The sequence below is a fragment of the Hyalella azteca genome, unplaced genomic scaffold (genome assembly GCF_000764305.2).
Source record: "Hyalella azteca isolate HAZT.00-mixed unplaced genomic scaffold, Hazt_2.0.2 contig10180, whole genome shotgun sequence".
NCBI lineage: Eukaryota > Metazoa > Arthropoda > Malacostraca > Amphipoda > Hyalellidae > Hyalella > Hyalella azteca.
Genome location: NW_025940226.1, coordinates 5,698 through 20,069, shown reverse-complemented (window position 1 = coordinate 20,069; position 14,372 = coordinate 5,698). Strand labels below are relative to the sequence as shown.

The 14,372-nt window shown below is 38.8% G+C and overlaps 1 protein-coding gene across 1 annotated transcript; it reads right to left on the bottom strand.

Moving 5' to 3' along the window:
* Window positions 1-412: 412 nt before the first annotated feature.
* Window positions 413-6,283, bottom strand: LOC108675268 (prostaglandin reductase 1-like). Its single transcript, XM_047882319.1, has 7 exons — window positions 6,145-6,283; window positions 5,612-5,656; window positions 5,532-5,556; window positions 4,526-4,723; window positions 2,832-2,950; window positions 2,062-2,069; window positions 413-838 (listed from the first exon to the last, which is right to left on the bottom strand). The coding sequence occupies exons 1-7, from the start codon at window positions 6,248-6,250 to the stop codon at window positions 677-679; spliced, it is 663 nt and encodes a 220-aa protein (XP_047738275.1). The 5' UTR covers window positions 6,251-6,283; the 3' UTR covers window positions 413-676.
* Window positions 6,284-14,372: the final 8,089 nt, after the last annotated feature.

Genomic DNA, 14,372 nt, shown 5'->3' with positions numbered 1-14,372 from the left:
TGGTACTCTGAACTTTAACCACTGGGCCACCCTGCCACTGATATGATTTCAAAATCGCGGTTACCCGAAATCTGCCACAGTCTTCCCTACCTTTCATCTTCCGGCGGTGTCAAAACTCTGTGAGCCGCCTATCTCAGACGATGAAAGTTCAGCTTTTTTATTACAATAGGTAAATTTATTTTAAAAACGCCTAGTTGAAGGTCAGTTTACTCCTGGGAGTACAAATTTGTCATAGCACTATAGGACGAGTGAAGTCAACAGAATCTTCAAACTTGGTAGATGTGTTGAATCAAACACACTGAATAAACAATGAAAATTTTGTGTTGTCCCCTTGTACTGGTGTTAAAGTTTTCGGTGAAACAGCAGAATTATAAGATTAAGCGTTGGTATTTTGTCTACAATATTGCTTTGATCGAAATTAACCTCCTCTTACATCGGAAGTGTATTGTCCTTATTTGTTAGATACCCACGTTAGACTGATGTGTATCAATTTAAAACTCGTGCATTTTCCTTGGCGGTTGAAGGGCTCGCAAAATTTCAAAAGTCTTACCTAAAACTGTCAGTCAGATGAAATCTGATGTGCAAATCATCTTCTTCAAAGCAACTCATCAACTTCGTCGGGAAATGAAGACAATTTTGAAACATTACATGGGAATAGGAACAAATATTCAACCGCTCATCTCAATCGTGTCTCACTGCACATGGTTGAGACCCCAATGTGTCTGGTGTGGTCGTTGTACGTGGATATTGCACCGCACAGTGACACGCGGCCCATGCTTGCCATCAAAGGGATCACTTTTGACGAGAACTCTCCTCCAACCTGGCAGAAGGAAACATTTCAATTACTTGTCAGTAAATTAAAAGTTTCCATTCATGGAAATCTAATAGCTTCATGTTGTGAAAGTGAATTGTTGCCAGTAAGTAATTGGAGACATAATATACCCTCTTCTATGATGAGTATGGAAAGCATTAAGTGAACAGTGGGTCCATGACTAGATTACTAAAAAAAAGGTTACGTTGAGAAGTTTGAGAGTTTAAGTTAGATGTTCACGAGTCAGGAATAGACTTGACCGCAAATGTCCATTGAGTGGAACAACGTACGTCGGGCTGTTGAAGATATTACACAGAAGACCGTTTGCAAGGACACTTACAGCGTCGAACACGGCAGAAAACATTTAAACATTCCGTTCACTCTGTGTCACTTGGATGACTATCTAAGTAAAAATTTTGGTTATTAGCTTGAGCCTAATTTTCTTTCGAGCGTATTCTTAAACAGACTGTCGTGGTCCCGAAAATATGCGATCGTTCCGTTTCCTGTTAAGTGATTGATTTAGGTCAGCCCACCCTAGCCGGCTTCCGTACAGTATATATAGTCATGCATGTGGAGGCTCATATATAACACAACCCAATTCAAGTCGCTTCTCATTGTGTATCTGTCCAGTGTCAATGGTCCTCAATGTATGAACAAACCATTCATAACTACAGTATCATTGACTCCAAGAACGTTTGATTTAATCAATTAATCAATCCCTAACCATCCGCTACTTGGTATAAAGAGGACAAAGCCGAGTGGTGCACGGCTGATTGGTGTAGGTCAGGAGCGATCCAAGGCGTTCGATTCAGGGCTTATTGGTGCACAAAATTGGTGATGCACGGCTGCGCTCCCAAGCAAGTTAATGATAAGCATTAAAAATAGAAAATAGCAGAAGCCTTCTTTCATCTTGCTCATGATTACTGCTGATGGCCGATGGGATCTGCTTTACATGGTAAATAATAGAGGATGAAGGGAAGGTGAAAATTTCGAATGGTCTCATCGTTGGTCGTGGTGCGGCAATTCGGACGAAAAGTTAAAAGGTTTTGCTCAACGGCTTTAACCGGAAGTGCGTCTAGAAAGTTAGAACAACGTTTGATGTGACCAATAGCAACGAATATTCATATGATCAATTTTTTATACTTTTACATGTCATTTATGTGCGATTACACGTGGTAGGAGTCATTACTTTCCCTGATTACCTGGCAGCCTGGAAACCATGGTAACTATTAGCAATCAAACGCGATTACCTTGCAGCCTGTAAACCAAGGTATTTATAAGCCAGCGAACGCGATTACCTCGCAGCCTGGAAACCACGGTTATAAGTAATTAGGCGAACGCGATTACCTTACAGCCTGGAAGCCGATGACATTATTAGCCCGCTGTATAGGGGATGCAGTGCAACACTGTTTTACTAAAAGTTAGAATTATGACGTTTGGTTTAAAATCACTCGGGCGTGACCTCGTTTAGATATGCCCTGCATTTATTCATTGATATGTGATCGATCCACCAGGGAGAAATGCTTCAAATATTGAATCCGAAACTAATTTAAGACTCGATCGAGGTGTAGGAGACATGAGCTAAGTATAAATACGGTTTATAGTTTTATATTGTTGAATTTGAAGTTTGTTTAATATTATAGTTCTTATCTATCATTTTTATTCATCCTTTGTTTACCACTAAGCCCACTACACCGAGAACGCAATTACTTGTCAGCCAGGAAACCATATTGACTATTAGCCTGCTAATACGATTACTTATCAGCCCGGAAACCGTGGTAACTATTAGACCGCGAACGCGATTACCTTGCAGCCATGAAAGCGAGGACCTTTCAAGCCCGTAAACCCGATTAACTTTGCAGCCAGGAAACCACAGTTATTATATCCCGCGAACGCAAATAATTTTCAACCTGGAAAGCACGAACATTATTAGCATCCTAGCGCGATGTAAAGAAATTGGCTATGTCACAATTTATTACAGGGCAATTAAATCTTAGCAGCAGCTGCAAGATAAAATTACCTTTCAACTTTGCTATTTGACATACAGCGCTGCCGACGACTCCTGCAGCAGCGTTCACGACCACAACGTCGCCGGGCTGGGGTTTGCAGATCTCCAAGAAGCCGAAATATGCGGAGTTTCTGTGGCATAAACGAGAAATTTTTATTATGAATAATATTGTAAATCATTCACATCAATCAATCACAATAATATGAATGAATGAGAATACAAATGAATGAAAGAGAATACAAAAAAAACACCATCGTCAATAATAACGAATCATGTGATGAGTTTTGTGGTGATATATTGTAAATTCTCTGCACAAGATTTGAATATAAAGCATGCGAATTCTGTAACTGTATCATCTTAACAATGTCAAATTCTAAATTTGTTCACTGGACACGTTTTCGGTATTTTTAGCAAGGTGTTCGTAAATTTCGGAATGCAAGAAGTGTAAAATTGCCAAAATTTTTCCTGTAGATTTTTTGATAATTTCTATAAAAAATTGTTTTAAAATAAAAACTGTTGAGCCGTATGCATGCGCAGGACATTTCCTGCACGGGAAACCGTAAATTGCTGAAGTTGTCATGAGATTTAACTTTCAGCGGGAACGAACTACAATAGTTAATAGGAACGATCGAACGAACTTGAACATTAAATAGTGTCTCATTCATAAACTCATATTTCAGTGACGCTGTCGCTCTTCAACAACTCGATTATTCTTAGAATTGGGAGGTGTATTACACTGTTAGAAAAAAACGGTCTCATCTGCGTTCTAGTGGCCGGCCGCCACATGAAAATAAACCATTTCGCCGTTTTTTTTCAGATGTATGGGTTTCTAGTGTTAAATTTGAATAAAAACGGTCATATGGTGTTTCTGTTCACGTGCCGGCCGGATACTAGAACGCCGATGAGACCGTTTAACAGTGATTTTTTAACAGTGAATAACAGTTATACAGTTATAACAGTGAATAACAGTTATACTTATTCACTGAATATCCATCCACACGCACATCCTGAAATTACATCACGTGAAAGAATAAAGCTCTGTTTCAATACATGAATCGTTGATACGATCTTCAACAGAATGATCAAAAGATATGACTTGTAATTGTCATAAATTGCGCATCACTAGAATGATGACAGTCATTGCTCACAGGTTGTTAACGAGCGATCACTTGCATAGGCATTACAGAAGAATATTTGGCCTACGATTAAGCAATGAAGGAATTATTTTATTTGTGTTTCAAACATTATTAGTCAGAGAAAGCCTTAGCAAATGCTACTAAGTATTTTAATTTAATTCAAAAGTAATTTGAACATTCACACAAGTTAAAACAACGGCAATGCAAAAAATTCCAGCTATACACCAACAAGTTTTTAGTATCCATCAGAGTTTCGATCTTGGTACACAGCTTATCCAGTCATCATTGAGCCCAATTTGAATAAAATTTGATGTGGTCCAGTGGTTAAAGTTCGGAGTACCAATTGGTGCAGAGAGGCGCGGGTTCGATCCCAGCTCTGCGCGCAAGTATCTGGTCAGAATCGGCCAGGCCGGAGGCCGGGTGGTTAAGCACAGCAGAACTGTAGCAGTGAGTTGCGAGTTCGAGACCGCAAAATACTGTGAATGTTCTGCGATGTCAAGAACCGGCGACAGGCTTACGGCCTACTGACGCTGAAACCGCTAAGACAAGACAAAACGGTTATCTTCTCACCCTGGCCTCCCCAACACTCCAAGGGCAGTTGAGTGTGGAAGTCCTTCAATCTCGGGCAACAGATGCGCAAAATTGTAGACGTCATCAGCGGTGGTGCCATCAGCTTTCTTAAGAGGCAGGAGCGTGTGTGACCGCCAGCCAAAGTCTCCTAGCACACGGCTGCCTACTGGGTATTCCAAATTCTTGCTCTCAATTACTCTGAAATGAAACGTTAATTTTTAACCTTCTCAAAACGCTTATTTGTTATATGATCGAATAGGATTGATATCATGAGTTTCCTCAAATCTCAAATAAACCAATAATTTGAAAGCAATGGAGGTCCAAACAAAAAAATAGTTAATTCCATTAATTGATAACATTTTAGATAACAGCTTCCCGACCATTTGAAAATTTAAGAATACAAGTATGACCACTTCGGACGACTAAGTTAAGAGAGCTGGTACGATTGGGGTACTACATTAAATAACGCAACTCATACGCAACGTGAGTAGGTATCGTACTAGAAACCTTCTTGCATATCCACCTCAAAGAAGCAGTGCGCAGTTACACTGAATGCTGCAAAGTGCATGTGTTCAAATTTTTACTTTAAAGCCCCATCTCGCTTGGCTTTCAAATACAGGTCTTTAATGTCTAATATGTTAATTTAGTAGTGCGAATTGGAAATACTGTCATACCGATTTTTGAGCTTATGAACGAGCTGTTATCCGAAATAATTTTTGCAAACATTGTGAATTTTCGTAGCATTTTATTTGCTTTCAAATTCTTTGGGGAATATTGCTCATAAGTGGTATTCGTGCGAAGTATGACATATTTTTAAGAATTCTGAACCCTCAATATCATACATCAGTCATAGAAATTTCACTTTTGATATTTGTATTCACCTGCGTTGCATAACCTGTATGTATAACATTATATTCAACGAAGAAGATTTTAAAAATGAAACTACTTTCAGGGCATATACCACAGCAAGCTCATAGCAGCGCAATTGAATCTCATGAAACCATACCTGGCAACTTGCCTCCCAGGGATAATATCATTATTATTATACATTAATAATTACGACATTAATGTCTCTGATTAAATAACGCATGTATGGATCCACGCTCAGCCACTCGGCTTGAACAATCAATTCTGCCCACAGAGCATTTAACTGAAACTCATAGATCCCAAGTTACATCTATTTAATAGTATATCGCTTTGATCGTGATGAGTAATTTGTATTTGCTAATTTTGCTTCCATCGTAGACCAATAAGTAATTTACGTAACTAGAGTCCTAGAAAATTAGCTACTTCAATCAGTGAGGGTATTAAATGCAGATTTGACTTGCTTCATGGCTTATTTCAAACATATATATTGTTGAAATTTTGGAGTACAAATTTACCTGAGATAAAATTTAACTTGATCTTAGTAATGCAGTAGCACACTCTCTGTGAGAGGCACAAAAATGCCATATACGAGCATAATATTTGTTGGGAGCAAGTTCTAGATAGGAGACTGCATCTACAACAGATATCGCACGCAATGACAATGTGTACAATACAAATTGACTTGAATGCGTTAAGAGGAATAAATGAACTGGAATCATGAGGGTTATTAAATTATTGTATAATAGCTTTACCTCCATCGTTGGGAGAAGGAAGCTCCTCTGTGACAAGCTTAAAATTTTCCTCGTATGGCACACCATTAGGCATCTTATCTAGCATCCAAGTCTTAGCCAACACCATATTGTAATAATTATTTGCCTATATAGGTACTACAAAAAATCTGCATTATTATAAACAAAAGATAGAAGTTTAGAAAATATGTAATCGTGTCATATCTCTACACAGACTACAGGTATGTTTGAGTACATTACTAATCAACCTTGGGATGTTTTAGCCATAACATTGCTTCAGGCTGAGACTCGAAATATTTTCCTTTCTCCGTTCTCGAGTCATCTGACTAAACCCTCTGTCTAAAAACCTCATAGGAATTAATTACATCAAAATGCCGTTAGATCGTGACTATTATTTTGTGCATTATGTCCATTTGAATTTGCAGCCTTGTTTTCTTGTTGTTCAAGAAACTATATCCGACAGGAATCTCGCAAAAATATATATGAATAAATAATTGAATATGGCAAGTGTTATATTCTCGAATAAAATAATTAACAGATGCTTACGATTATTTCGAAAAAATATTATGACGTTTATGCGGTCCTCACACACATTTTTTGTGAATAATTTAAAAGCAAATTTTCCACATTTTCTATTTTGTTATTCATAAAAGGATGAATTGCGACGAGCCTTGTAGTATTAAACTTATGTACTGTTTCAATTTGCAATTAATTCTATTTACGAGCGAGCTTTTGCTAGAAAACTAGAATCATGCTTACATGTTATATACAGGGTCATCAATATTTAGCGTTACATTTGTTTTCAAAATCAATTGTTGATAATTGTCCTCTATATTTGTCATTTGTTTACACCTTCTCATTAATCTTTATCATTTCAGACATTAAAAAACAGTCATGAGTAGTGTTGTCAAAAAGCAAACTGCAATTGTTGAGCTGTTTAAAGCTGGGAACTCCAAAAAGGTTATTTCGAAGAGCCTGAAAGTCAACAGAATGTTGGTTTGGAGGACCGTAAAACGTTACGAGGAGACTGGAGATGTTCAGAATAGGTCAGGGCAAGGTCGTCCAAGAACTGTTAGAACCCCTAAACTGATAAATTCCACCAGAGAAAAGATTAGGAGGAACCCCAAGAGAACCATCCAAAAACTCGCAAAACAGTCAAATGTGTCATATGGAACCATGTCGACTGTTCTCCGGAAGGACCTAAAGATGTCCCCATTCAAGCATGTCAAAAAACACCAACTGTCTGCTCAAGTTGTTGACAAACGCCTCCAAAGATCCAAGATTCTTCTTTCCCGCATTCATGATGGCACGCTGCCAAACCTCGTTTTCAGTGATGAGAAGATATTCAATGTTGAACACCACTTCAACTCCCAAAATGATAAAATTTGGTCGAAGAATGGGGACGAAGGATCCCGTGTAGTGACTAGGAAGCAATGCCCGACCTCAGTGATGGTCTGGGCAGCCGTAACAGAGTCCTCAAGGCGTCCCCTCTTTTTTGTTGACAAAGGGGCGAAATTGAATCAGAAGAACTATCGAGATGCCATCCAATTGTTGGTGCATTGTTGCCCTGGGCATGAAAGCACTTCAAAAAACGTCCCTGGTCGTTCCAGCAGGACTCTGCACCATACCATGGGGCCAAATCGATTCAAGAGTGGCTGTCCGAGAATGTTCCCCACTTCATTACCAAAGATGAATGACCCCCATCGTCACCCGATCTGAATCCTCTGGATTTTGGGATCTGGTCATACCTTGCTGCAAAGGTCTCGACCGTTCACCATCACAGTTTGGACGCCCTAAAGGTCAAACTGCTGAAGTAGTGGGCCAAAATCCCGCAGAGTGTCATTCGTGACTCGTGTAAGGCTTTCTCTAAGCGTCTACAACTCGTTATTGATGCAGATGGTGGTCATATTGACTGAAATTGTGGGAATTGTATCTCTGAACCTCTGCCTACATAAATACATTTTCAAATATTCACAATTGTGTTTCATTTCATAGTTCTAACCACTCAAAGTTGTAACGCTAAATATTGATGACCCTGTAAACATTTAGTCCTTGTTTTGACCGATATTAGCACATATTGAAATGCGTACGAATACCTAAATATTATACCCATTATATAATATATTAATGTTATTAGTCTAATTAAAGCTCCAAATAGGAAATCACTCCAAAATATGAGAAAAATCTTACGGCGACAATAAAATTAGACAGGGCAACAGAAGAGCAACAGAAATAACAAGCATGCAACCAGTTGTATCTGAACAGATTCAAGTGACTGAGCAGGTCCAATTCTGAAGGTCAACGGGTTGTAGTAGATATAGACTTATCATCGCTCGATTAGATAAGAATTAGCTCTGAAAAGGAAACAGAAACTAGATTGCCGTACATTTGTTTTTATTTATTTATTATGCTTTATTCTTTTCAATTATTCATTCTGTTTTGCTTCTAAGGGTGAAAACAGAAACAGCGAATTAGACCAAAAAACTTTAATTTAAAAAACTTCGCTTGGTGTCATCTAATCCGGACCTCAGCACATCATCGGATGGAATTACCTTGGTTAAATGTAATCATTTTAATTATTCAGACAGCATCTATCTGATAATGCAATTGAGGATAAGCTAATACACAGTATTTACTTTATTGACAGATAACCACTAGAATGACCTGATCAAGCAGACTCAAACTTTACTAAGGGAAACGTGTCAGTAAGGCATGTCGAACATGAGATAAATGAAATAGAAATATTTGTCTTACATGGTAAAAGGCATGAACAGTATCCGACATTCAAGCATACCTAAAACGGAAGCGCCATGAACGGAACCACTTGTGGAGAATGTTTTGACCGATAAACGTTGAATTGCCAAAAGCGAACGAATTTTAAGCCAGCAGCAGAAGCATGAACTGTCGCCGCGACAGTTCATGTCGAGGAATGCTCCCTTGATTATTACGGTTTTCACCGATCAGAAACCATCCGCCTGACCTGGGTGCGAAGTCAATATAAGAGTTCCAAAAGATGATGCCTATACAGGGCGTCACAAAAAAATGATACCCAACTTTGAATGACTGTAACTCAAAAAGTAATAGAGTTAAAAATTTTTTGAAGTCCAGGATTTGTTCCCTATGTGTTTCTGCATCTTTCCACCAAAAATCAGACAGATCGATGTAGCCATAAGCGTTTGATAGAACTTTCAGTGACATGTGCTAAAATCGTGCTTGCGCAAAGTTTTAGTAAGATCATTGTGCATTATCATTAAGTTGTCTTGACATGTTTTCCTTTCGCTGTTTTATTTTTGTATCATTGGTGAGACAAAAACATGAAAATCTTTGGTGAGAGACAATCATGATAATCTTTGATGAGACACAATCATGGCAATCTTTGGTGAAACACAATAATGACAATCTTTGGTGAGAGACAATCATGGCAATCTTTGGTGAGACACAATCATGGCAATCTTTGGTGAGAGGCAATCATGACAATCTTTGGTGAGAGACAATCATGACAATCTTTAGTGAGACACAATCATGGCAATCTTTGGTGAGACACAATCATGACAATCTTTGGTGAGAGGCAATCTTTGGTTTTGAAATTTCCTCTCACCAAAGATTGCCATGATTGTCTCTCACCAAAGATTGCCATGTTTTTGTCTCACCAAAGATTGTCATGATTGAGAATGATGATATATCTCCTGATTAAACATTGATAATCATTTATATCTCCTGATATAATCATTGAGAATGTTTCAGCCTATGTTGACTAATGTCCAAGACTTATCCTAAATATCTAGGCTTTGAAACACGAATCTTTATATTAATAGTTATTTTAAAAGGGTGTTGAATCTTTTAGATCAAATTTGTGTTGAACCATCTTATAAATTTTTTCAATGAATATTGCCGAGCAGCAAATAGTGAACCATGTCCCTTTGAACTCTCCTAGCGTAATAAATTTAATGTGAAATTTCCATTTGTATAAGATGTTATTTGCACGATTTGGTTTCTGATCGGTGAAAACCGTAATAATCAAGGGAGCATTCGTCGACATGAACTGTCGCGGCGACAGTTCATGCTTCTGCTGCTGGCTTAAAATTCGTTCGTTTTTGGCAATTCGACGTTTATCGGTCAAAACATTCTCTACAAGTTGGTTCCGTTCATGGCGCTTCCGTTTTAGGTATGCTTGAATGTCGGTTACTGTTCATGCCTTTTACCATGTAAGACAAATATTTCTATTTCATTTATCCCATGTTTGGCATGCCTGACTGACACGTTTCTCTTAGTAAAGTTTGAGTCTCCTTGATCAGGTCATTCTAGTGGTTATCTGTCAATAAAGTAAATACTATGTAATAGCTTATCCTCAATTAGCAGCGCTCCCGTTTTAGGTATGCTTCAATGTCATTTACCATGGAAGACAAATTCCAGTCCATTTTGCTAGCTTTAGAAAATTTTTCGGCTAGTCTTGCCGCGACTTATTGTCGCACGTTTGACTTTTTGTTTATTGCGGACCGATTATCCATAGTCAATACTATTCGTATTTAATGAAATGGGAACGAGAGTTACCGTCAACAGACTGTGGGATTAAGTTGTTATCGAGCAAATTAGAAGTGGTGTGGACATGAAAATTTGCCGATCACGTTCGCCAACATCAAAACTTTTAGAATTTCAGACTGATTTACTTTTAATTATGGAGATTAATTTTGAAATTTAAGAGATTGTATTGAGATTAGTTGTAGAAAAATTGACAGCAATTATTTATTCTCGGTAACCTAAACTTGTACATTCATTAAAATTGGATGTGTAGTCACTTACTGCCCACACCGGGACAAGCTCTTCGTCTCTATCCTCATTCGAGTCTGCACTATCGCTACGAGGGTTTTTTCTTACGTTTTTGTCACTGAATTTTGTAACTTTACATTCAGGACTTGAAGGTTCATCTTCCTCGGATGACGAGTAAGATGCGCCAGATGAATTGTTTCTAACGCTTCTGTGGCTCAAATTTGTCACTTTGCGTTCGGGACTTGCAGGTTTATCTTCTTCGGATGACAAGTCAGATGAATTCCTTGAAAAAGAAATGCGTCTTACAGCTATGTCTTTATCTCTCCCTGAATTACGTAGTTTCTTTTGGGCCAAAGCAAAATTATCTGCGCCATTCACTGACTTATTTTCCAGCTGCCTTTTCTTGTTCTGCTTCGAATTTGAGGTCGACATTAAACCGAAAGAAGACTTGTTCAATCCAGATTTTGAACGTTCACTGGACGCAGATTCATTCTTTATCGCAGTAGCTAACGCTTTCCTTGGACTTGACGCCGATATCAAGCCAAGTATAGACTTGCTCAATCCAGATTTTGAACGTTCACTGGACGCAGATTCATTGTCATAGCAAATGACGTCTTCTTTGGACTTGATGCTGACATTAAGCCAAGTGTAGACTTGCTCAATCCAGATTTTGAACGTTCATTGGACGCAGATTCATTTTTTTGTCATAGTAAATGACGTCTCCCTTGGACTTGATGCTGACATTAAGCCAAGTGTAGACTTGCTCAATCCTAATTTAGAACGTTGGCAAGATGCAGGATCCTTTTCTGTTCTAGTAGGTAACTCCTCGTCCGAATCATCTTCCGAGTCCATATCTGAGTCTGAAGTAGGTGACGAGGTACGCGAGAGGGAGGGAATTACCTCGGTTTGCGCAGGTGGTGTCAATCCTGCATCCGTGTCCTCAGAATCCGACTCTTTCACCGAACTGCCGCTACTGCTGTTGTTGCTCCGATTGATTGCCTGCTTACTTTTCTTGGACGGAGAAGCTAATCGCGGCGATTTGTTTGAACTCATCAAACGTTTGTGCTCCTTTCCGGCGAGTTTCCGACTATAACCAGCAGCAAGCGGTGTAGACGTGCATGGCTGGTGGTCGTCATCTGTCACTTTGGAATTTTTCGGGGGCTTCCAAATATCCAATAATTTAAGCGTCTTACCTGCACTAGAAGGCTCACTTAAACTGTTCTTCTTGGAGGGCTTCTTGAAAGGCGGATACTCCGAACACGGGTAATCATCTTCAAAAATATCGTTTTTGATTTTTAGGTTCCGGCGTAAAAATTCCATTTCCCTCTTATTTAAATTTAACTAGGAAGTACCCTTATCATAAATTTTAGCCGGCAACGCAATTGACAAAAAACTAAATCGCGGAATTTGTCCGGAAAGAAAAAAACTGTCTGGCAACCTTGTTTCATAATAGTACAACGAATGAAATAATAGTACGAGATGAAGCAATCGGAGTCAAAGTGTTAAGGTAACTGTTTGGGCCTTAGGGTAATAAAAGTCTTCTGAATAAAAGTTTTCTTAGTAGTGACCGGAAGAAGATAGAGCACATGTGTCTGTCCAAGCGTAAATTCTAAGGGTCTGTCTTATCTTCTGTCCAATAGGTAGTGACTAGGGTCCGCATGACAATACCTAGCAAGGTTAAAATTCTCTCGAAAACTATGTTAAAAATTTACACTGTAATTAATGATTTACCTATGAATTGTACATAAAATTTAACTCTTCAATCGTATTAACAGTAATCCTGGCTCGCTAGAAAATGACCCATCAATTTTTGTCAAAGGCACGCAAGACAAGACCTTGCAGCGGTCAAGCAGCCGTTGGTGGAGCACAGGCATAGCCCTGATGTGGCTGCGGTGCAGCGCCAGGGCGGGGCAAGAGAACGTGACGTAGGCGATATGGCCGGACAGGTCCAGATATAAAACTGCCGCGTAGTCTACTTCTTCCATAAAACTGCCGCGTAGTCTACTTCTTCCATAAAACTGCCGCGTAGTCTACTTCTTCCATAAAACTGCCGCGTAGTCTACTTCTTCCATAAAACTGCCGCGTAGTCTACTTCTTTCATAAAACTGCCGCGTAGTCTACTTCTTTCATAAAACTGCCGCGTAGTCTACTTCTTCCATAAAACTGCCGCTTAGTCTCGGGGAGTGCCCACCTGCACAAAATAAAACGTCTCAATTAACATAGAATTATTCAGAAAAACATGCAATGCTTCGCATGCTTCAGTAATATTATTAAATTCGCAAGATGAAGCTAAGATCCAGTATATATATATATATATCAAGCAATAATTATTAGCAGCATGTTCATTTATCTCCTAATGATTGGTCATGTTATAAAATATAAATATGAGTACGAAACATCAATTAAATAAGACAATAAGCAATAAAAAATATATGTTATCAAAAATTGCACAGAATTCACTAACACAAAAGCAGTAGGCATACTTGTAATCCTTTATCGCCCCTGCAGATAGTATTGTCTTCAGAGAAAGTAAGGTTGGGGAGGTCAATATAACAAAATAACTAACTAACTATATAACTAACTATCTATATAACTATAACATTTCTTACCGAGACGCAGAGGCAGACAAGGGCCTCTGGGGCCTCGAGACGTCGCAGGAGGAGGAGGAGGAGAGGGAGTCGCAGTTAAAACCCAAATTTTATTTGAAATTTTTTTTTAAATTGTAAATGTTAAAAACAAAAAATAAAAATATAAAAGAACTAAAATTTATTCTTTTCCGTGATATTTTTTTATATGTTTGTTCATATTATATTTTTCACTACATTTTACTTCACAATGTGGACATTTAAGTAAAGTATTTTTGGGGTCGGGGTGGCCCCGGGGTGATTTCCGTTTCAAATTCTCTTCAACATCGGGGATCTTCAGACACTGCGAAGACCCCTTCCCCTCCTCCGCCTGCCCGTTCAGGGAGACAGGGAAGATATTTATCCGTAGGATTGACTTCGGGATCCGTCGGCTCTGCGGGAAGTCAGAAATTCACAATTTTTATAAGGCTATAGCCACAGAATTGTCTAACAATATCTGTAAATGCATACAATATCAATTAGAAGCAACAATAAAATAATAAAACATGTCATATTTTTGATGATTTTCACATATTTAAACGTTATCTCAGAATTAAAGGAGTTTCCCTAATTTTGTCTAATTTCCCTAATTTCCGTATTTCCGTTTCCGTTCCCCTAATTTTTCCCTTATTTTGTCCCCTAACCCTGTACATCTAAATGATGCACATGTGAACACCAAGGCTGCGTGGGTGTTCTGTACCTCTTCCTTGGCCTCCTCTTCTATGATTTCGAGGCTCATGTCCAGGACTTCCAGATTGTCAGCGGATGCTGACGATCCTGGGGAGTGGATGCGGTCCTGGGGAGTCTGGGGTGGGGATTGAGAGGGGAGTGAGTGGGGGG

What these genes read in the sequence shown, in the direction of transcription:
- LOC108675268 (XM_047882319.1), bottom strand. Translation starts at nt 6,250, where the DNA reads ATGGTGTTGGCTAAGACTTGGATGCTAGATAAGATGCCTAATGGTGTG. An exon ending in TCCTTCTCCCAACGATGGAG is followed by an intron (nt 5,657 to 6,144) that starts GTAAAGCTATTA and finishes CTCTGTGGGCAG; the next exon opens with AATTGATTGTTCAAGCCGAG. An exon ending in GAGCGTGGATCCATACATGC is followed by an intron (nt 5,557 to 5,611) that starts GTTATTTAATCA and finishes ATAATAATGATA; the next exon opens with TTATCCCTGGGAGGCAAGTT.